We start from the raw sequence: 23,182 nt of genomic DNA on the forward strand, positions 1-23,182 counted from the left end.
CAATTACTTGCATGATTACCACCTTTAAATGGGAAAGACCATAGAAGAGGGCAAAGAAAGAGCAAGAAGAGGAGTGTAAATGAATGGGACAGGGTGCTATCCATCTTTCTGGGTCAGATCGATCACCAAGTGGACGGATCAGTTGCACCCAACTTGTGCGTGTGTGTGTCAGAAAGATTCAATACTGCACTGCTCTGGTTGCAAATGAGATATGCTCCCTAATAGAGGAAGAGCAAGAGAGAGAGAGAGAGAGAGAGAGAGAGAGAGAGAGAGAGAGAGAGAGAGAGAGAGAGAGAGAGATGTAGAAGAGCGTCTCTGAGACATGCATAGCACGACAGAGGATAAAATAAAATCATGTGTGTGGCGCATGGGATCCAAGGGTGTGTGTGTGTGTGTGTGCATAGTTTGTGACTGAAAGTAGGAGCAGGAGAGGCAAGGAGACATGGAGGGTAGCAGAGTCAGCAAGTGATAGAGAGACTAAACAAAAAGACGGGTAGAGGTGGTGCAGGAGGGGAATAAAGAAGAGAAAATGTGGTGGGGTAGAGCTGTGACTGATAACATTGTCGTACTCAGGTTGCCTCAAGGGCAGACAAGACAGAAAGTAAGAAAAAGAGGGAATGAGACACAAAGAAAGAAAATGCGGAAATTTACAGAGCAGCCAGAGGGTTATGAGATGGAAGGTGAGCAAGGATGGAGACAGATAGAAAACACAAGGAGCACAGCACAGAGATGAATGGGAGGGGACGGATGGCAAAGAAACAAAGAAAAATCCCTCGTAATACAGTGAGAGGGAGAAGAGGAGAGGAAGGTGAGACAGGTGTGGGTAGGCACAACAAGGGAAAGGATTTAGGATGGATGTGAACATTTAGGACAAAGTAAAAGAAAATGAGAGACAGAGCAGGAGAGGAAGTTATAACGAGTGACAGAGCAGGGCAGAGTAAAGGAGGGGAAAAGATATGGGGTGATGGAAAGATAAAGGTCAAATGACACAGGCCGCGCAACAGGAGCAGCGTGAGCGTATTGACATTCAGCGAGCCGCGGGGTAAAGTAAGCTGTCTGAGGAGAGAGCATTAGCAAAGCACGGGCGAAAGCTGGTCAAGCCAGGACTGAAGCGCGCTGCTTGTTCTACACCTGACGTTAGGGCTTTTCAGGGCCGCTTTGGAGACACATTTCTAAGCGGCATTTCACTTTTTCCGGAGCATTTTCACATTTAACATTCATGACTCAACGGGAGCTCAGGAGCAGTCGACTTCCAGCGTCGACTGCTCCCGGGGACTGGCTGTCACTCCAGGCGTTCGGGACTTTGTCCCCGCTGCACACACCAACCCTCTCCTGCTGCAAGCAAGTTGAAACTGGTGACACAAACCATAAGGAAATAACTTTCAGTTGTACTATTTATAAGTTGGAGTTATATTTTTCGGTTTGTTTTGAAAAGGGCAGCAAAATCCTGGAAGTCATTACAGATCTCTCGAGCCACATTCAAGTATTAAGAGCTAAGTAGCAAAACTCGACAACAATAGCAGTGTATTCCAACACTTCAGTCATTGTAGCCTATTAAAGGCCTGTGAATGGGCACAGACTTGCCTTTCTCCCTGTTCTATCAAATCAAACTGCATTTCTCTCCTTAACTACAGTAATAGCCCATCAGTTTAATGTTCTGCCCAAAGATCCTGTTTCGAAAGGAAATGCATGACATTAAGGAAGCAATGATACCATTCATTGGAGCCTAAAGTAATCCATAAGTAATGTATTCCCGTCATCTAAGACAGATACTGCTTATTTCCTTCCTTCTCTTTGCTTTACTAGAGAAAACGTTTAGGAGGTTGAGATCAAATGTATCATCATTTCAAGCAATAGCTTTCTTTATCTTGACTGAAGGATTCAAAGATGGTACACTGCAGTCCGTTTAATAGTGCTCACACTTTGGAAGTAGACCAAAGCAAACCATGTAGTAGGGAGGAGAGTGCAAACCACCGCTGGAACCCCCCGTGCTTTGATATTGATGCTGCCTTAATATCCGAGCTAAATGCTAAACCCTCTTCTGGTTTCACGCAGAAAGAGCAAAGCCAGCACCTAATGGAAAATATTGAGCCAGCAATTTGCGTCAACCTGTAAAGTTAGCATGATGTACGGTTATGTCTTGCTGTTACTCAAAGTATTAGGTTGCATACATTATGTATCACTATATAACCACTATGCTCAGGGCTCTCCATGCACGAGCTTCCACATCGCTTTACATCAAAATGCAGCCGCCTTTCTGCAATGATGCTCGTGTCTCTGTGTCTGAGTCACCGTCTCATTCTCTGTCTCCTCTCCCGAGTCACCGCGCCGGCGACTGTTATCAACACTCCCTGTCACTCTTTCTGTTGCGATGACAACTATTATGCATGCCAATCAGTGGCAGTGACTCATCTCCTCATCAACACATAGCTGTAGTCAGGGGTGTCCGGCACACAGCGTGCGTTTACTGGCTGATTTCTTCTGCATGCCTGAGATTACAATGGGAGTCTTGTATGTGTTGTACTTCACTGAGCCTGCTGAGGAATGAAGGCTGATAGGCCGGTGACCCAATTGGATTCTCTGACCCACAGTCTTAATAAAAGGGTCCGATGATATAACACTGGTCTAATCCTCTCTTACAGGTTTCTAGGTAACTGTTACTATGGGGACTGGCTGTGTTCAGTCTTTTGGGATGTTGTTGCTAGGCAATAAGCTGTAGTGGTGAAGAGGTGCATGGGACTGTGTGCTTGCAAGTGTACGTGTAAGAGACGCAGCAAGAAAGCATTTTTTGCAGGGGCGTCCACCATTTCTCAATATGGATTTTTTTATGTTATGAAGTGGGCATTAGTGGAGAGTGCTGCTCATTTACGAGGAGGCCTTAGCCCACACACGTATACATGTGTGTAGAACAGGCTCTTGTTCCAGCTCTGTCTAGTCAGAGTAGGTGGAAGACAGGAAAGCAGACACAAAAGCACACTTCAGACATCTCTTATAAAAGACTCTCTGCCCAGAGAACGACTGTAAAACCCATTTTGCTCTTTTGTCTTCCTCCAGGTCTGTGGATCGCCAGGCGTTCTACCATGCCTGTCCCCCCACCCCTCAATCCCTGCAGACAAAAAAACCTGCCCTACACACACCTCCATCCCGAGCAAAGGGCAGAACACTCCACCTTCCCCTCCCTCTTCCCTCCATCCATCCCCTCTATTTCTCTTCTCCCTCCTCTCCTCGTGTCGTCTTTGCCCTCCTCATCTCATCTCGTCCACTGCGCATGCCCCAGAGCTACGAAAAGAACCCTTCCTGACTCTGTCCCTTTCCTGACGTTTCACTGGCTGACTCTGGTCACATGCTGTCTGCTGCCTTCGCTGATTGGAGCAGGGGAGACGTGGGGCATGGTGTCGGCCTGTCCCTTCCACTGCGTGTGTCGAAACCTTTCAGAGTCGCTCAGCACGCTCTGTGCCGATAAGGGCCTCCTGTTTGTCCCCGTGAACGTTGACCGGCGCACTGTGGAGCTGCGCCTGGCTGACAACTACATCACGGAAGTGGGTGCGATTGACTTTATCAACATGTCTGGATTGGTTGATTTGACTCTGTCGAGGAATACCATCAACCTGATCCGACCAATGACCTTTGGTGACCTGGAGAGTTTGCGCTCGCTGCATCTGGATGGTGAGCCCAAACATTAAACTTATTCTAAGTTAACTACAATCCTGCAGACTTAAACTACTTGGATTTGGTTAAAAAAATAAGATGAATCAAGCTCATGGAAGTAAAACCTCTAAGTGTTATTATTCATATTTGTGTGTCTAGGTAATCGCTTGACAATAATTGGACCCACGGACCTCACAGGATTGGTCAATCTGCAACACCTGATCATTAACAACAACCAGCTAGTCAAAGTCTCTGTCCAGGCCTTTGACGACTTCTTGCTCACACTGGAAGACCTCGACATGTCCTACAATAACCTCAAGAGGTAAGCTTTTGCCTCTGTTGTGATCACCCGCACGCATCAAATGTACTCTGTCCTGCTTCGTTAAGTAGAAACACAATGCAATACTTTGCTCAGGCAACGGTCACAAGAGTATACTGCAGACGCACAGCTCTGCTCCCAAAATTTCCGAGCACAGTGGAATCACCTATGATTACGCGAGAGTCAGCAAACACAATGAAGAGGAACCAGCTCAAACTGCTGAGGCTGGGAGGAGAGGACTAAAAGCTCAGGAAATTCAAAGTGAATCAATTTTGATGAGGTTCTAATTTTCTTTGACTTCGATTTTAAGATTTGATGAGTGCACGCCTGAACTCATTCCGCTGCTAAAGCTATTCTATAGGGTTTGTCATTTAGTGCACTGTGTAATATTCCACTCGTATCTATCCAGGACAATGGAGACAGCATCACTTTGCATTCCTCCGGACTAACTAATAAGTCAGAACAATGACGATATTTTCCCATCAACCCTCTATTCTCCTCTTCACACTGTCCCACTGCGTTGATGAATTCAGCAGCTTTTGGCTGTCAGTTCTGATTAAGATGTTTCATTTGTCTCCTCTACACGAGCTCTCTGGCCTCCCCTCTCCACCAAGCCATAAGAAAAGTGTAGAGTTTGGATTCAGCTTGGATTTGTTCTGCTTTTAGCAGAGATTAACAGAGCAACTCTGGAACCTGGACTGGGCTCATGTGTTTAACTTTCTGGGACACTGGTGTTGAGAAATGCAGCAAGGAGTTATGATGATCTAATTATTGGTTGGCTTCTGCACTGCCTACATCAGACTCCTTTTATGTATCAAGGCCTGTTTGTAATATGAGTTTAATAACAAAATTAAAGTGTTTGTGGGCAATAATCAGACCATATCAAAGAGGCATCCTTGTGCAACACAATCCTGCTTTATTTCTCTCTCTCTCTCTCTCTCTCTCTCTCTCTCTCTCTCTCTGTGTCTCTGTCTCTGTCTCTCCCTCTCCCTCTCTAGCCTACACCACAAACAAGATTTAATAAATCATTAAGCCTCGTACTTCTTTCTCCTCGCGTGCCTATTGTCCAGAGACATTATAGACAAAGAAAGCAACCATCTGCTGTTTTTAATAGCAGTCAATAATTTAGCAACTTTTCCTCTCTCCCTGAAATGATCAAACTAATTAATTCCATTCTTTTCATTAAACAAAACAATGCATTTTCCTCAAATGAGCTTTGAAATCAACTCACCACTGTGGGATATTGAGTGATAGCAGGTTCTCTGTGTGCTCAGTACTGAGAGTGCAAGTGTTTATAAGATAACGCAAAGGAAATGTATCCACTGCCAAACATATTGTTCTAAATAAGAAGGCACACACTGTAATGAAGTCAACAAAGAAACAAATCCAGTGTGGGTACGAACCCAACTCCAAAGATAAATGCAATACTTCCAGCAACGATAGTTTCATAGTTTGATGCATAGGACTATCCACTGCCTTAGAAAGTGACGCTAAATAAGGTGTCCTGACCTAGCGAATGAGAACAGGATGTTACTTCAGAGTTATTCTCTTTCGCCGGTTTTGCCCAAAACAGTTCTTACGTGACTGCACCAACAAAAGGAATTTGAAATGTCTGCAGCAATGGGTCGCAGATGTGACTGGTGTAATCCAGAAAAAGAGAAGGATTGAGAAGGAAAATGAGCATCTGTTGTTGTAGTCATTGATGTCACCAGTAATTAGTCTTTGCTTATTCTCATTTTCCACAGGGTAACAGAAATGTGCTCAGAAAATAGAGAGTAAACTTTGATATATAAGCAGCACACTCATCCGTTAATCAGGTTGATTTCATTAAGAGAGTCGATGTATCCACGAGGGACACTCACCATCAAAGTTGTGGCTCTGTCTGCACAGCTGCCTTACTTTCAAAATATACTCTTATTCATCCATTCATAATCAAGAATAAATGACCAAACCTGGCACACAGTCTATTGATTCAATGAAGCTCACATTCATATCTAAATATTCTTTTATTTCCTTGCTACAGGGTACCATGGGAGTCCATTCAGAACATGGCCAGTCTGCACACTCTCAATCTGGACCATAACCTGATAGACTACATCGCAGAAGGAGTCTTTGGAGAGCTCTACAAGCTTGCAAGGCTGGATATGACCTCCAACAGGCTCCGAACCCTGCCTCCTGATCCCCTATTTGCAAGGTAGCCCTTAAGCTTCTTCTTTTATGTTTCTCTAAGACGTGGCTTATTGGAAATATTCTGTGGAAGACGACACTACAGAGCCAGCAAAGCGTTATTTTAAAGGAGCACCCTGGCACTGAAACACAGTGAGACAATGTTGGTGTACAGACATTATGTTAGTTACTCTATTGCATCTAATTATCCGTATGCACAGCACGTACATCCCAGTATAAATGGTTTCACTCTAACCAGTTCACAGACTGGAACATGTGAAGAAACCAAACCCTGTGTATTCATTGTGGCTTGTTCCAGGGGCCACAAGGTCAAGTGGCTGCAAGGTGAATATATAACAATCTAGTGCTCACTTACTGGCTAGTTAAACATTTCAAACTTTGGAAACGCATTGAAAAGAAAACCACACTCATTTTAAAGATGTCAACTAAGCTCCAGCTGACTCAGAAATAACTATCTCACAGCTGTGACACGTCCTCGGTGATCTAGCACAAATGAGGTATAAAGCAAATTGCTAGGGTCGTTTGGTCTTCCTTACTACAATCAAATTCAAGTGAATATGTTGAATGTTTAAGGCCTAGACCGGCGGTGCATGATAAACCACAAACAGAGCTGTAATCAGCAATAAAGACGTTTCTGTTTTTCGCACTCAGCTCTATGCATTCACATTTAAATCCAAACCTGATTGCGTCCAAAAACAGCTTCTTAAGGCTGCCATTCTTCAGTTTGGATTACATTCTCCTTCTCTCTCAATCTTGTTTTTTTCATTACAGTTCACACTGATTGTGATATTGACAGTTTAACAAAACGTATACAATTTGAGCATTTATATCCCACTGCTTCATCCGTGCAGTGTTGCTATATTTACCAACAATGTGCCTTAGCTAAGAAAGTTATGCAGGTGTTTTAGCTATTATGCTACAAGAGTGGTACTGTATTACCACTCCATCTTCCAGAAATCTGCTTAGGAAATAAACCTGTTTTCATTGATATTTGCAAATTATTCCAAATTAAATTTGCACCGGCCAGCTGCAGGAAGTATTGCTCCTGATAGGTTTGAACCGCATGCTGTGGACTATTTTCAAAATCACTTGTTTCTCTCATTTTGAGCAGCAACTTTCTGATGCAAAGACCTCACTTTATTGCAAACATATTTATTTGTTTATACTCCTCCTTTGAGGAAACTGCTGCAATTTTTGTTGTTGTAAGCCACAGCCAAGAAGCTCGACTGGGAGGAAAACAACGCTGCAAATGATGGTTCTGCTATTTGGACAGTTGTGCTCAAACTTGTCGATAAAGATTCTTAAATTTATACTTTCAAATCATGAGGTAAACTACATTTATAGAGTTGGTTTAAAATAGATTGATTTCCATCTACTGATCAAACATATAGCATTTAAATTCACTTTAACGCCATTACAACCTGCTTTAAGTCAACTGATGGATCTTTTCTACTCATCTTCAGGTCCCAGACTGGTGCAATAAGTCCGACCCCCTACAATGCCATCATCAGCTTAAATTTTGGTGGGAACCCGCTGCACTGCAATTGTGAACTGCTATGGTTACGGCGGCTTATCCGTGGGGACGATATGGAGACGTGCGCCACACCCCCTCACCTGGCTGCAAGGTAAACTTCATTTTATAACATTTAACACCAATGTTCCAGGGAAGCAAAAGAATAGTTACAGGTTGAATGTGTTGAGTCTAAGTGAATATCATACATCAGAGTTTCACAACGTGTCTCAAGGCCCATCTGTCCTACAAGCTTTTGCTCTAGGCCCCGTTTTAGAACAGATCCAATTAAGGCCTCTCAAAATGTGAGTCCTTAATTGGATCATCATGACTGCAAGAATAGAATTGGAGTTAACACTCACAGGACAGGTATGATAGGCCTTAAGGACTCGGTCTTGAAACAATGATGTGATATTGCTGTAGTCATTAGGCGTCGCACTTTCTCTGCATCGCTTTGATAGGATCTAGCAGTTGAACCCTGTAGTCAACAGTATGTGAAAACAAAAGATTGAGGAGGAAAATGAGCATCTGTTGTTGTCATCTGTCATCCCTGTCACCACTAATTACCCTTTGTTTAGTCCTGCTTTCTGCAGAGTAGCATGGGAAAATGTTCAGGCTGTTGCGCATTACTGAACTTAACCCGTACATTGATAAAGAGCAGATAGATCTTTAGGTTAATGTACTACTTTAATCTGCCAAACCCGCCTCGCAGGGATAAAAGAAGACACATTCCTGTACTCAGCCAGAAAGGTGATTGTGCTCTCCTCCACTCTCTCTTATTGGCTTCATTCCTCTTTGTTACTCAGATATTTCTGGTCGATTCCTGAGGAGGAGTTTACTTGTGAACCACCTCTCATCACCCGTCACACTCACAAGCTGTGGGTGCTGGAGGGCCAGCGAGCCACGCTAAAATGCCGTGCCATTGGCGACCCCGAGCCCGTGATCCACTGGGTTTCACCAGATGACCGCATCGTTGCAAATTCATCCCGGACCAGCTCCTTCAGCAATGGGACCTTGGATATCTTGGTAACAGTTGCCCGGGATGACGGGGCATACACATGTATTGCGATAAACGCTGCGGGTGAAGCGACTGCCACTGTGGACCTGAAAATAATCCCCCTGCCTCACCGGGGCGGAGCGGGTGGAAACACAGGGAATAACAACGTGAACACCAAAAGCAACGGGAACGTGACCAATGGGATTTTACGGACCGATCCGGGCTCCTCGGATATCAGCACGGGGAAAAACGGAGGGATTAACAACGGCGCAGGACGTGGAGGGGAAGGAGAGGATGGGAGAAGAGGTGGAGGAGAGGACGAGGAGGGGGAGAGGGCCGGTGGAGGGAGCATGGAGAACGACGAGGGGGACGACGAGGAAGGAAGGAGGGTTGGAGTACAAGGAGTTACGTCAACCTCGGCACAGGTCCAATGGGATTTGGGTAGTTTGGCTGCAGTTTACGCTGTCTGGATGTATCAGATACAGTACAACTGCACCGCCGACGAGACACTCATCTACAGGTCAGTTCAACTTCTGCTTTACACACATTATTCACTACGCACACAGAGAGGGGACCAAACGGGTGAAATGATATCGCTTACAGTCATTTTCTGACAGTCATAAGGTGGATTTCCTGTCTCCATGCAAAACTCCTTAAATATTTATCCCTTACAGCGTGACACTTCAGTAGTCCACCTTGTACACGGACAGGTGAATGCTCAAGGGGAGGATGAACGGGGAGACAAGTGAACGGATAGTGGGGCGAAAGTATTTCATCATTTATCTCCGTCACCGAATGACACTGAAACCCAAAAGGTGGATAGTCATAGTGCACATGGGAAAAGTGGATCAACGTGTAAACAAATAAAAGAGAGGAGCTTTCAAATAATCTTTCCGTGACAGTATGCGCTGGAACATGAAAACATCTAGAGGCAAGTAGATAGTGTCCGACTGAATGCAATAAATGTCTACAGTATTAGTGGGCACGTCTGATAAAGTAACAGGATCTTGATGGGATCTGTCATTTTTAATTTAAAGCAGCAATTAAACCCTTAGTAAGCAATGTAATTTTGCATTTAAAGTGAGATCCCTTCACACTTCACTGTCCGTGTTTACTCACCGTGCTCTCAGAGGAAGAAAAAGAATCAAACACACCGGATTTGAGGTTAAGAGCTGCAATGTTGTTGTTGCCATCACAACTTTATTTAGGAGACTGCTGCCACTCCCTGCCTTAAAAGATCAGGTTACGCATTTATGAGGTCAAAACAAATGTACAAAGCTGCCAATCTCTGCTCACTGTTTCATGCGTTGTGTGTTGTATACAGTAGCTTACCTATCGGATGGATTCAAGATGGAGTCTTCTATGACAGTTGGGTTTTAGCTGCTTGGTGTACTTGCATGTTCACTACTGCTATATGAATTATGTTGGCATGAGCTTAGCTTGATGAAACATCATGTGTTAGGGTTGTTGCTACAGCAAAACAGAAGCTGACACGTGACAAGATGGAATAAGAGGAGCGGAGGTTGGGAGGGACTGCCATCATGGCATTATTTCTGTTTGTTTTTCACTCTGCAGTAATGCAGGCTCCGAAATACGGTTTCCCTCAGATAAGATGGTATTAAGCTGTAAGTGGTATTGTGCCCTATGACAGCAAAAGGAAAGGGAAGACAGACAGATGGAAAGATGATTAGAAATGTGAAAAACTGTGCACAGTTGTAATCAAAAGGATTGAGGGAAAGTAAAGAAGATGGGAGCCAAGGGTGAGTGGAAAAAAGACGGATGAGGAGGAGGAGGAGGAACTAATAGTTTGAGTGATGGCTGATCGAGCCGGAAGGAAAGAACGGGTGAATTCTAAGATGGGAATGAGGCCTCAGAGATTTCAGGAGGAGGAAAGGGATTGAGGGAGAAGGGGAACATTTGAGATGGCTTTACCCATATCATCTTGAGAGAGATTGAGATGAAAGAAAGATGGGTGAAAGGAGGGAGAATGACAAGACAGTAGGGGGAGGGGTGGGCCCAAATGGTCCTCAAGGAAAAAGCATTGACGCAAGAGTGGAGCGAGGGAGAGAAGGCATTTAGATCCATCAATGAGATCGAGTACGAGAGAAAATGTGTGCACACAACAGAAACACACCTGGGTACGGAAACAGGGAACAAAGAGCGTGAAGTGGAAGTTGTGACGACCAATTTAGCAAAAGAGAAAGGAGCCCACTAAAAGAAGAGATGAGAAGGACTCCTTACAAAAAAACAAAAGAACAAAGAAATGTAAAATAAGAAAGAAGAAGAACAACAACAGGAGACAGGCGATGTGGTGAAAGCAAAGAGGTGAAGAGGTGTCAAATTGAAACGCCATATCAAAACAGACAAGTGCAGTCCCAAGACACATTTGTAGCAATTACACACGGAGAACTCATTACATGAATGAATTGAATGAACTGAATAAGATCCGAGTTCCCTAGCTGATCAGCTGCATTAACTCCTTCACGGAAAATACTCTAATAGGAGCCGTCTTGCTATTTAACATCTCGTAAAGGTGTCTTCTCTCTAGAAAGCAAAGCAGAGAACATATTCCATCCATACATCACGAGAGACAAACAGGGGTTGGTTCCATTTCGTTCTCTGAGCTTCACTCCATAAATCAGAAAACACTGGCAACAGCCATAGAGAATAAAAAAAAAGAAAGTATTGCCATATTTCTATCGGAATTAAATGCTATGTAAATCAGGCAATAAATGACATGTGAACAAAACCCTCCGTAAACAGCTTTGGAATATAGAGAGGGAATGAATTGGACAGTTTCGTGTGTGTAAGTGCTGCTGGAGAGGAGATGTCTGGCTCAGTGTCTGAGAAAAAACTCATTTTAAGAAAACTGATATAAGATATGAATTGAATAATTCCATACCTTCTTGGCGCGACATAAAAAGGGTGAAACTCTTATCACCATGAAACTTCGGAATTTGATTACTTTGATTAACTTACGTTTCCTTATTTTCGATATGCACATGAGACATTATGTAACGCTAACTTTTGGTGAATTTAGGAGAAATCTACCGACACAAACAAACAGTGAGTCAGATAAACACCTAAATGTGGAGTTTGATGTTTTCTTTCCACTAGTCTGAGAGAAGACGTGTCATGAAAGCAAAAAAGCCCAAACTCTCAAAACTGACCAGTGCACGGAAAAAAACCAACGTTGCAGTGTCTCGTCTGTTGAATTGGATTTAATTGTAGAGCGGTTTGTAATATAACATCAAATCCCAGTTGCCCTGGCTGAATTTAGCTCTTGCACACAATATGGCAACACAGGTAAAATGTGCTTCTCTGAGGGAACACACTTTAAAGGAATAATAGAACAGCAGCATCAGTAGAGGTGAGGACTCAGCGCTGCAGCTCGAGACAAGAATATGCTGATAGACACAAAGAGACTCGCACAGAAGCAAGACAGAGGAGAGATAAGCCTGAAAGACTGAGCCAAGGCAACCGGCGTCACAGGAGAGCTGCCGAAATTCAGCGAGGAGGGAGAAAGCGATCTGGAGTTTAAATAAACTAAACAAATCACACCGCCTAACAAAACAGAGGGAGAGCTGTCTCAAAGGAGAGATAGAGAGGTAGTGGCTATCTTGAAGGTGAAATTGAGATATAAACCCTGAACCGAATTGGAAAAGAGAAGAAAAAGGTTGAAAGAGGAGACATCGGAGGGCTTTGAAGGGAGGGAGCAGGGAAAACAGTCTCAAAGGACAGATAAAGGAGGAAATGGAAGTGGGGGGGGGGGGGGGGGGGGGGGGGGGGGTGCAGCATTTGAAAGGAAGCATACCACAATGCAGCCAGTATAGATTATATCATGTTATCAACAGGACAGTGCCAACCGCAATATCACACCAGTTAGAGAGACTAGAGGAGGAGAGTCAACAGGGAGTCTGGCTGATCAATTCAAAAGGAGAGAATTCATGATTTCTATCAGGGATTTGTGTTGATGTGTGCTTCGGCATTGAAAACACACCAGCCCAGAGGGGGGGGGGGGGGGGGGGGATTTAAGAAGGGAAGGAAACTTGAGCTACATAGTGAGACATACATCTCTATCTCTATATATATGCATATGGCACAACAGAGCATATTGTGCGGCTGCCAGATTTGATCATCTCTAAAAAGAGTATTTGCATGCTCGATGACACCTGCCTCCATTTTAGCATGGCTTGTCTAATTCTGACGGCATCTTTGACAGTGCCAGGTGGGATGTGGTCCATGTGGCGTCCGCTGGGCCCCGCTCCCCCCGTCACCCTCAGCTCCCCCGACGCTATCAACTGAGCCTCCTTTTCTTGGAGCTTTGCCACAATGTTACAGTACCACACGTTGATTTGACAAAAACTAAAAAAGAAAGAACACCCTTGATCCTCAAATGCGAGATGGCATTGAGATGTTCTGAAAAGCTCGGCTGTACAATAATCAAGGATTTACAAAGAATGCTGAATGTGAGCAATGACAAGACTGACATGTATGTATGTGCCCACACATGGGTAGAGCCCACCTGAAGGACAAAGAACAGGAGTGTTTGTAAAGTGACCTTTGTGGTACCATCAGTTAGAATCGTGATGATTTTTATTTTCGTGCAGGAATTTGGCCTTTGCAGGACCGTGCACGAGGAGCTCAGTAAACCACCACGGATCATAAAGGGGCGGACATTCCTCCACGAAAATTTTAATCACTTTCTTATATTAGTTCATTTAGTGGACGCTTTTGTCCAAAGCGACTTACAATAAGTGCAAACGCTCATGAGGATTCGACTCCAGACAGCGAGAATCTTGCAGGTGCATCAGCTTCAAACTGGTGAAATCATTTAAGTGCAGAACAAAAGCTTCAAATAAGCCAAACTGATGTTAGTGCAACATACAGACACGATAGAATAAAACCAATAGCTTCAAATAAGCCAAATGCAGAAAGAAGTATATACTGTATATATATACGTTGTAGTTATTGTACGGGTGGTCTCATTGTGTCCATCCTCCGTGTGCACAGAAATACATTATTTAATATCTCTGAATTACACAAACTGCAGTCTGTTGCTTTCTATTGTGTAACTCACATTTCTCAAACTTTGGCAGCCTGTTGAGGTAGAAGTTATAAACCTTAAGAATCTCAGGTACATAAGGTATATGTCAGTAGGGCTTTTTGTATGATACTAGTACATGTCAGAGCCAGAGTTTCATATTAGGTTCAGAAGCATTTTAAGTGTGCAGGCAGCAGGGGAGTAAGGGCTTTGACAATCTTCACAATTTCGCCCCAATCACCACAGGACCAACGTTCCTGCTGGGCACTCAAAGTGCCAAACTCAACACAGAATTTAATGGGAACAGAAATGATCACAGGGACAGAAAGAGGTGGAAGTTAGAGAAAAATTCATGCAGAGTTTAAGAAATAATGAGAATAATGAGAATAATAGCTTAAGAAAAGGGACACTGAGTTCACAATGACAGGGTGAGAGTTTGACAGTCATCGTAAAGGAGCATGCTGAGGCACAGACAGATGAGAACATTGCTAATGAGCAACACACGGAGAGGAAAAAGAAAGGATTAGAAACATAGAACCTGAGAATTAGTCAAAACCCCTCATTTGCTGCCCCTAATTACACAGCATGTCGGACTAATATTCCAAACAGAGTTCAGAACTTGTCTTTAAATCATACTTTTTAAAATATTCAGAGACGATATTTGCTTGCTGCACCTGTACTGTATTAACTACTGGAGAAATCTAACATCCAGAGATGCTTTGAGTTTCTTTCATGGCTCTTTGTATTGTGCAATACGATACCTGAGGAGTATTATTAGCATCCCACTTTAACCTTGCCTCATTTGTCTGGTAACTAATTCAAGAAATCACTAAAGTAACAAGACGAGTGCATGAAGCAGGGTTTTATAAAATACAACAGTGGGCAGGGGGAGACGTGCAGAGACAAGATGGAGAACAGAAGGACTTACAGAGCTATGAGGACGGAGCGAAGGATCGGGGAGGGAATGGGGTTGAGAAGAGGACCGCAGGGGAAGATATAATTAAGTGTTAAACTACTGTGTCAATACATGTGTCGGCTCACATCAGAGGCAGAGCAAAGACAGGAGGGGATGGAAAGGGAAAGGGTCAGCACTCAATACATATATTCACTTATAATATACTGTAGGGTCAGGGGACGGAGGAGAGCGAGAAGGAATTCTATTACCTTTTATTTTGTGGCTTAAATAACGAGAGAGAGAGAAACGAGAAGAAGGAGGTCATGAAAAAAAGAGCGGGAGAAAACAAGTGAATCAGGCTGCGCGGGAAAATCATGCCAAATGAGGGAGAGCCGAGTGAGAATTAAGGAAAGCGAAAAGACAGGATGGATGACACAAAATAGAGAGGGAAGGGGGGGAAAAAGGAAAGACAGATCAAGGAAAACAGAGGAGATCAGACAAAATTGGGGGAGACAGTAACAGTCCAACGAATCAAGACCAGAAATGGAAGAAAGGGTAAAAGAACAAAAGACATGACATGGTAAAAAAGGAAATGAGGACAGTATAGATGTCAGCCAGAGGAGGAGATAATTGCTTTGTTGTTGTTCCTCCTCGTCTTTCTCTCTCTCATCTGTCTCTCTTGCTCTCGGTGCCCAATCTCGTGTGGTGTCAGACCACCACACTTGGTAACGCAGATAGAGAGGAAAAAAGAGGAAAAGGAGGCAGTGAGAGAAACAAGACAAGAAGAAGAACGGGGAAGATAAAGATGAGGAAAGGATTCTACCACTTCTTTATTTCCCCTCTCTCTCCCCCTCTCAGTGCTAATATTTACTTGTTTCTGTGTCACCAGCTTGAACAAAGCACTCCCTCATCTCTTTAACGTTCTCTCTGCATCTGTGTGTATGTGCGTGCCTCTGCAGGGTTTAACCGTAATTAGAAGCACAGTGATAGACACACACACACACACACACACACACACACACACACACACACACACACACACACACAGCATGTTAGTTGACGGAGCCCAACGCCGTCTCCAAATACAGTGGTAGTAATGTAAACAACACCCCTTGCCTCTTCGACCATTCAATCAATTCATTCTGTTTCACAGCAGTAGTCCAAGTTATAAGGCTGCACTTTATAGTCATGAACATATATTGGTCTCAAGGGCACTGAAGATTTAGGTGAATATAATTTCACAGGCCCACGAAGCGTAGTGCACACCACAAGGCTGTACATCCCGATGTACAAGTGAAAATAGAGATGTAAATATGGCTACAAATGTATAATGCATTGAGTGGTAGAGAATCAGCATATCAAAGATGTATGTGAATGCATACGGTTCTTCCATGTATATTTCAGTGAATTTGCTCTTCTTTCACAAACACAACCACAGAGGTCTCAGAACGGAGGAGGAGAGTGGTGATATAGAGAGAGAGGGAGGGGGAGAGACATAAGATGTGGGAAAATGGAGAGTTGACAGGGATAAAAGAAGAGAGGAGGGGAGAGGATGAGGAGGAGCAGAGGCAGCTGAAGAGGAGGAGGAGTGACCTTGGATGCTAGATAATGGTACACGGTTATAACTGTGGCTAATAGAGATATAGTACAGACACTACAAAAAGGAGAGAGGCTATGGGGTCAGGTAGAGCCCGGCGAGAATGGCAAAAGAATTTGCAGCGAGCACATCTGATTGGCTGCAGAAGGTAAAAGACACAGAGCGAGACCAGGATGAGAGGAGGTGCACAGGAAATAAAAAATGTAAGTCAAATGGTATAAAAGGTGCAAAAAAAGAGATCAGGAATGGCACACAGAAAAAAAGAGTGCACCACTGCAGATTTAGGTAGAGGGAAGGACCGGATGGGCGATTACAAAGCAATGAAAAGGGCAGAGGATGTGGAGAGATAAGGGTGACGGACTGATCAGTGATAAGAAGGAAATCTGTTCATGAATTGAAAATGAATAAGCAGGATGGATTGAGTGAAAGAGGAAAAAGACCTAAAAAAGAAGGATTGAGGGAATAAAGGAAGGGGTATTGAACGGTAGGATTAGAAAAATGACTCAAGGCTCCCCTCAAGGTGTGTATGTATACGAGTCATGGTCAAATCACGCGGGAACCAATTGAATAGTTTGATGCCGTGCACCAGTTTATCATACATAGTATAGACTGCAAAAAAGCATCCAGTTGTTTTATGTTAATCCACATATACATACATACACACACACACACACACATATATATATATATATATATATACACACACACACACACACACACACATATATATATATACACACACACACACACACATATATATATACACACACACACACACACACACACACACACATACATATATATATATACACACACACACACACACACACACACACATATATATATATATATATATATATATATATATATACACACACATATATACACACACAAAGTAATTTGGTGCAGTGCCGTTCATAACACAACCATATTAACAGGAAGTCGAAAGGGGATCAGCACAAATATTGCTTGTATATGACTTTGGCAATGCAGTTTCTTTTTCACCTCTGAATCCAATGAAGCAGGCAACAGTAAATCTGCAATATTAATCAGACCGAGACACTGGGCGACGTGGGGAAAGAAGGTGCGGGAGAAACCAATGTGCGTCACACGACAATGAATCAAAACCCATTTATATGTAACCTCTGTTACAGGAACCGGCCCCTCAGCAGATACACTCCCCACAGTGATGGTCAAGTCTCTCCGCCTCGTGGGTTCTATCAATTATAACCAGACACATAAAGCCTCTGGACGAACTGACACCACTGTAATGTTTCTCAGGACCTTTTATAAGCCTATAACATGTCCAAACAGGCATTATTCAGAAACAGGCAAATGTGATTGAGCACCAACTGTACGAGTGGACTTTACAAGGGCAATTCAATATCCCCACTAGCGACAGGCTTTCATTTTGGGTTTTAAATACTGAGATATTTGGTTAACACTTTGGTTTGATTTCACTTCTTAAGATGCATACAAAGTACTTACTCAAATCTTTAATTTAGCTACTTTCTTTCCCAATTTCAGTTATTGCTCTGAAGTTTCGGGCTTTGCAAAGCAGTCAGTGTCCATCATTTCGCAGAGCTGCCTGACACCGTGAAGAATAGCAGTTCTTTGAGCGAAGACGTAAATTGAAGGATACATTCAGGCTTATTCAACTATTTCAAGAGTAAGAATGGATACCAGCATTTCCAGCAGTTTGCATTGTTTAATTTTGGAGTCTGCTGTGATCCAAGTCAGTGTTTGCTCTTTGAAAAGAAAGAGACGACTAATATTCTGGGAAGCGAATACAGATCTTACTGAGCTGGAAACAGGAAATGGAAATGAGGAGTTTGGAGGTATTTCTGTGCCAGTGCTTAACTATTCAGATCACTCCAGGTGATTTGCTAAGACAGCCTAACTGAGTCCGCAACACGCTGTTTAAATCCTAAATTATACCTGTGCAATAGCTGATAGCCTGGGCATTTGTTTGGAACATTTGAATTCTGTTCACTTTTAAGATTTGAGAAGGCCGTGCAAATCTGTGATCAATATTCCTGCTTAGCTGCACCGTTACCCAACACTATGACTCTGCCCTTGGCTTGCATTGAGTAGGCTGCCTCTTTTGATTCCCAGCTAATTTAACATTATTCAAAACAACTAATCCAATAATTCCTTTAACACTGATATAAACGTGTTTGTGAGAATTGTCAGCCTGATTTCACCTGTATTACTTGTTTAAGTAGCAGCAGCTAAATTATGCCCAATTCAAAACCAAAGAACAACACAAGTAGGCCGAGTTGTTGCCGTCCTCGTCTTTATTTTAAATGCATTTTAAACAGACTAAGGTTAGAGACCTTCTGCAGTGCCCCCACGGTGTCTGAGTCACACTAGATGGCATTTATAGGATGTAGCTCTAGACTGAAGGGAGCTGGAATGGTTAGCAACAGACGATACAAATAAGCCCTTTGAAGTGGCGAGAGGAGGCAGAGAAAAAGAGGGAATCGGAACAACAACAAAACGGGAAAGAAAAAAGAAACCACTGACACAATATTCATGGTAGCAACACAAACGTACACAAACACATACTTTCCCACACAAGAGGGTTGGACGGCAGAGGGCAAAGTCAGCGACAGACACTTCAGCGGTGCTACAGTCTCCCACACACACTTTACCCTCGCATGTCACATACACAAACCCACTGACAGGAATATACACACAAACCCATATTCTTGTATGTCGTAAATACAAACACACACACACACTGAGACAAGCACATGCAACTTACATAAAAGCCTGTGCTCCACCGTTCTCATCGCCACATCTTTATTGTTTTTCCCACTCTCTCCATCCCTCTATTGTTCACCTCTCCCCTGTTTGTTAGTTTGAACGGCTGCTCGAACACTTAAAATGAGGACACATGCAAAGCACTTCTCTCTTTATTATCCCACGCAAGCACTCACTCATTGCAGGCACACGCAGTAGCTCATACGCAGTAAAAATACCCTCACTTGTGATAACAATACATCGACACATATCCTATAAACTCTAATCAAAACCACAACATGTCCAAGCTTCACTGTAATCCCAGCTCTGACCGTAAACCTAAAATGGCCTCTTTTTTTAAATGTGAGGTCCTACAAAATGGCTTGACGTTTGCTTCTTGCAGGGATTCAAGTACAGGCACGCACACATACACACACCCCTGCACTCCAAATGAGCAGACAGAGTTCTCTTTTCATGTTCCCTAGGCGCGCTCTCCATCAATAGCCTCATTTTGCCTCTCTCCCCCTCCTGCAGTATCCACTCCTGCGCCTGTTTCAAGACATCCTTTCACCCCTCCTTTCCTCTGCTTCTTTTCCAATACTCAACCCTTTCTCCTTCGTTCCACAATAGTCAGAATATTCAGGCCAGGCTTTTGCAGATATTCTACATTTCACTACACATCCTGTGCACACGGTCTTTATTTAACTGACCTCTACCTTTGTTCTTCTTCTATCCCTCTTTAGAATTCTTCCATCAACCAGTGATCGTTTCCATTTGAAGAACTTGGTTTCCGGTGTGGACTATAACATATGTGTGCTGGCCATTTTTGATGACACAATCACATCACTAGCTGCAACAAAAGTCCTGGGCTGTGCCACGTTCTCCACCAAGGATGTTTATCCAGCATGCCGCTCTCTCCAAGCCCATTTCCTGGGCGGGACGCTCACCATATTGGTCGGCGGTGTTGTTGTCGTAACCCTACTCGTGTTCACCGTGGCGCTCATGGTTCGCCACCGTGTTTGCAATCATGGTGACCACATGATATGCCACAACGGCAACACTGAGGCAGGAGGCGGGGCCTGCTGTCAGGGTGGAGGTGGAGGGAGCGGGGACAAAGGGGGAAACGGTAGCGGGTGCTACCAATCAAATGGTTCTGGGGACATGATGATGGTGGTTTTGCCCAATGGGCTGCCATCCAAGAGGGGAGGGGAGAAGGACAAGGAGAAGGACAAGGAAGAAACTGATTCTTCTTCCTCTCTGGTGCCAAAACTCCCTCCAAAGCCCAGGCCTAAGCCTAAAGTCAACCTGGAGCAGTTTCTTTCAGCCGGAGGGGTAGTTTCCACGACGACGGCAGGTGAGATGGCATTGGTGGTGAGGCAAAGAAAGCTGGAGAAGGCGCCGCCATACACCCTTGAAAGTGACAGAACTCCCCTCTACTACTCCCCTTCTTCCACCCTGCCCCGTCAGTCACATGCCAGGGATCGCCCAAGGACCCGTCTGGAGCGAGAACTGACCAATCGAGCCAGTTTCTCTCTGGCTACACCTCTGGGAGAGTCAGAGCTGTTGGACTGGAGAATCAGTGCCCGAAACCGGGACAGATGGAACTCCTCACAGGCTTATCAGAGCCCTCTGTCCCCTCTGAGTCCTGTTCGCGGGACTGTTAGCAAACGGCGGCACTCGTTGGATATGGGCTCTTCTGTCGCCCTAGCAACTGATGCAGCCACGACTGTTGCGAAGCGCTATGGTGCTGTCAACTATGCCAAGCGGCTGAGCGTGATCTGGACAAGGCGGAGCCAGTCTCTCCATGGAATGCTGGTGCAGTGCGCATCGACGACGAGCACAACTTCGACGACCAGCGATGAGGAAAGTGGCGTAGGCTTTGGGACACGCTGCGAGTTCCAACGGGGATACATCCACGCGTACAACACCACCAACTCCAACTCTAACACTGGGATCACTACTGGCAATGTGAGCAGTGTAAAAGACAGGGGGAAGCAACCGGTGAAAGAAGGAAGGAGTGCTGAAGAACTCGAGGAAAGTGTTGTGTAGGGGGTTGTGGAATGTAACCAAAAAACGTTAGGAGGGATAAAAGAGTGAGAGAGTTTGGGATCTTGAAGAGTTCAAAGAGGTGGAGTCAGTGGAATCATTGAGGGAGCAGGACAGGTGAGACGAAGAGCAGATGAGGAGAGCAAGGTTTAGAGTTTAGAAGAAGGGAGAGGAGTACAATTCACTTGAGCTTTACTTGTGAAGCTCCTTTATTTGCCCTGGGAGAAGGGTAGCTGAACAACAGGTTCGCTTCATAGCTGACGAGTAAATGGGCGGAAAAATAAGTAGCGAGAGAGATGTGACAGGAAAAGGGGGAGAGTGAGAGAAACATAGAGCTAATTGTTTTAAAGTGGCCTTTAAATATTTAAAGCAGTAAACAATTAAGTGATACAAAATAGAAAAGAAAGAAGGAACACAAGACAACAAGAGAATGACAGATGTAAGGACAGACGATGTGACCGAGTTATAGTCAGAGAGAGACATCATCCAACACGGGAACATCAGTAGAGTAACAAACAAAGGTTATATAGCGTGAGCTCAGCTTGGATCTCAGTAAAGCCCATACACTAATAGAAGCAGACTCTTGCCAACACTTCAACTCTCCAGGGCATCAGTCCCCACCAAACCACGAGTGTTTACTCTGGATCAACAACAACAAACCGACTGGTAGGACTTGAGAGACAGTCATACGAAAATACATTGAAAAAGATTTGGATGACAAAGTCCTGCTTTGTTATTTAGTTTTTTGACTCTCATGCTGACGGCCATTTTGAAACTCTTTTCCAAAACACAATGAATGTGACTTTTATGTGTCCTCTGTGGCCGGACAATGATTGTGGCTTGCCGTGCCGGCGGATTATGGGAGCATAAATACAGAGCGGGTGCATTGGACATGATCAATCGATACTGGCTGGGAAGGCCGAGTGCAGCACAGACATTATTAAAAGAAAGACATCGGGATTACAATGGAGTCGATATGGATTACAAAATGGAGGAGACGGGGGGGGGCATGAAGGAACATGTGTGCGTGTGCATTTCTGAAAGACAAGATCATATTGGATGTCGGAAGATAATGGACCAAACAAATGAACAATACTAATGGATGCATAAATGTGCATGCATTGCTGGATCAGGGACAGGTTGTGTGTATGTGTGCCTGTGTGTGTGTGTTAGTGAGCACACAATATATGAATGTTTGTAAGGAGCAATCCATTCAGCCAGACTCCATTTGTGTTTCATTAGGTTTAGCGCTTTCTGGACATGCTGTAAATGGAATAAATGTAAAAATTCAACATTGACGTCGGTCCACCGAAGACATTTTCACCAAAACCAGAATGAATCACTATTTCCAGCAAAGCATGGTCAGAAAGCGGCAGACGTTATTTTTTGTGACTTCAGACTCCTTTGTGCCACATGGATTCACGTTAAATCCAAACAGTGAATGTTTTTAGAAAGGAAGCAGATAAAAAAACACCATGGAAGCCACTAACGATATAAACTCTTCGTCAAGACTTTGTAAAACTTATATGGGACGACTGATCCAATGGCACAGACCACAGAGGCTCCAAAAACATTATCAAAGAGAAAAAAAAAACTAAAAGAGGAAAGTACATATATATATAGTATATATATAAAATGATGTTACTTGTCGCACCATGTGTTTCTATTTTTCAACAAATCTTCATGATTAGAACAAGAAATGTTCATCATAACTAGGCAGAAAAAGACCAAAACAGATATCACACACACACACACACACACACACACACACACACACACACACACACACACACACACACACACACACACACACACACACACACACACACACACACACACGATGCCTATAAAACAGAGCCAACTGCATTAATAATAATGACTTTTAACCATTACTGTTGTTTCCTTTCTGTTTTTATTTCATTTTGCCAAAGTCAATATTGTTCTCTGGACTTGATATAAATAATAAAAATTACATGTATGGAACAGAGATGGACTCTTTAACACGAGAGAGAAAGTTGTGTGTCTGTCTGTGTGCTTGTGTGTTCACAGTATGACATTGTAGTTTAGTGCATCAAGTGCCTGAACCAGATTTTAAGACAGTTACGTGCTGTTTGAATCAGAAATATATTAGTAGCTTGGATTCAGATTAAGTTAAAATGCTAACTCTTTGGTTTAGTTTGGCTTTGGAGAGAAA

At 43.7% G+C, this 23,182-nt stretch overlaps 2 protein-coding genes across 4 annotated transcripts in view; one reads left to right on the forward strand and one right to left on the reverse strand.

Annotated features, from left to right (window-relative positions):
* LOC115023868 (leucine-rich repeat and fibronectin type-III domain-containing protein 4) overlaps window positions 1-22,975 on the forward strand; it is a 37,222-nt gene extending 14,247 nt beyond the window's left edge. The window contains exons 3-8 of the mRNA XM_029455187.1: window positions 3,055-3,666; window positions 3,808-3,970; window positions 5,991-6,161; window positions 7,618-7,779; window positions 8,471-9,181; window positions 19,686-22,975. Coding sequence (XP_029311047.1) covers window positions 3,081-3,666; window positions 3,808-3,970; window positions 5,991-6,161; window positions 7,618-7,779; window positions 8,471-9,181; window positions 19,686-20,991 — 3,099 coding nt within the window. The 5' untranslated portion in view covers window positions 3,055-3,080 and the 3' untranslated portion in view covers window positions 20,992-22,975. The remainder of the gene's footprint in view (window positions 1-3,054; window positions 3,667-3,807; window positions 3,971-5,990; window positions 6,162-7,617; window positions 7,780-8,470; window positions 9,182-19,685) is intronic.
* Window positions 1-23,182, reverse strand: part of pcxb (pyruvate carboxylase b) — a 248,890-nt gene that overhangs the window by 82,659 nt on the left and 143,049 nt on the right. The gene's annotated exons all lie outside the window — the stretch shown is intronic.

Source organism: Cottoperca gobio, chromosome 18, assembly GCF_900634415.1.
Source record: "Cottoperca gobio chromosome 18, fCotGob3.1, whole genome shotgun sequence".
NCBI lineage: Eukaryota > Metazoa > Chordata > Actinopteri > Perciformes > Bovichtidae > Cottoperca > Cottoperca gobio.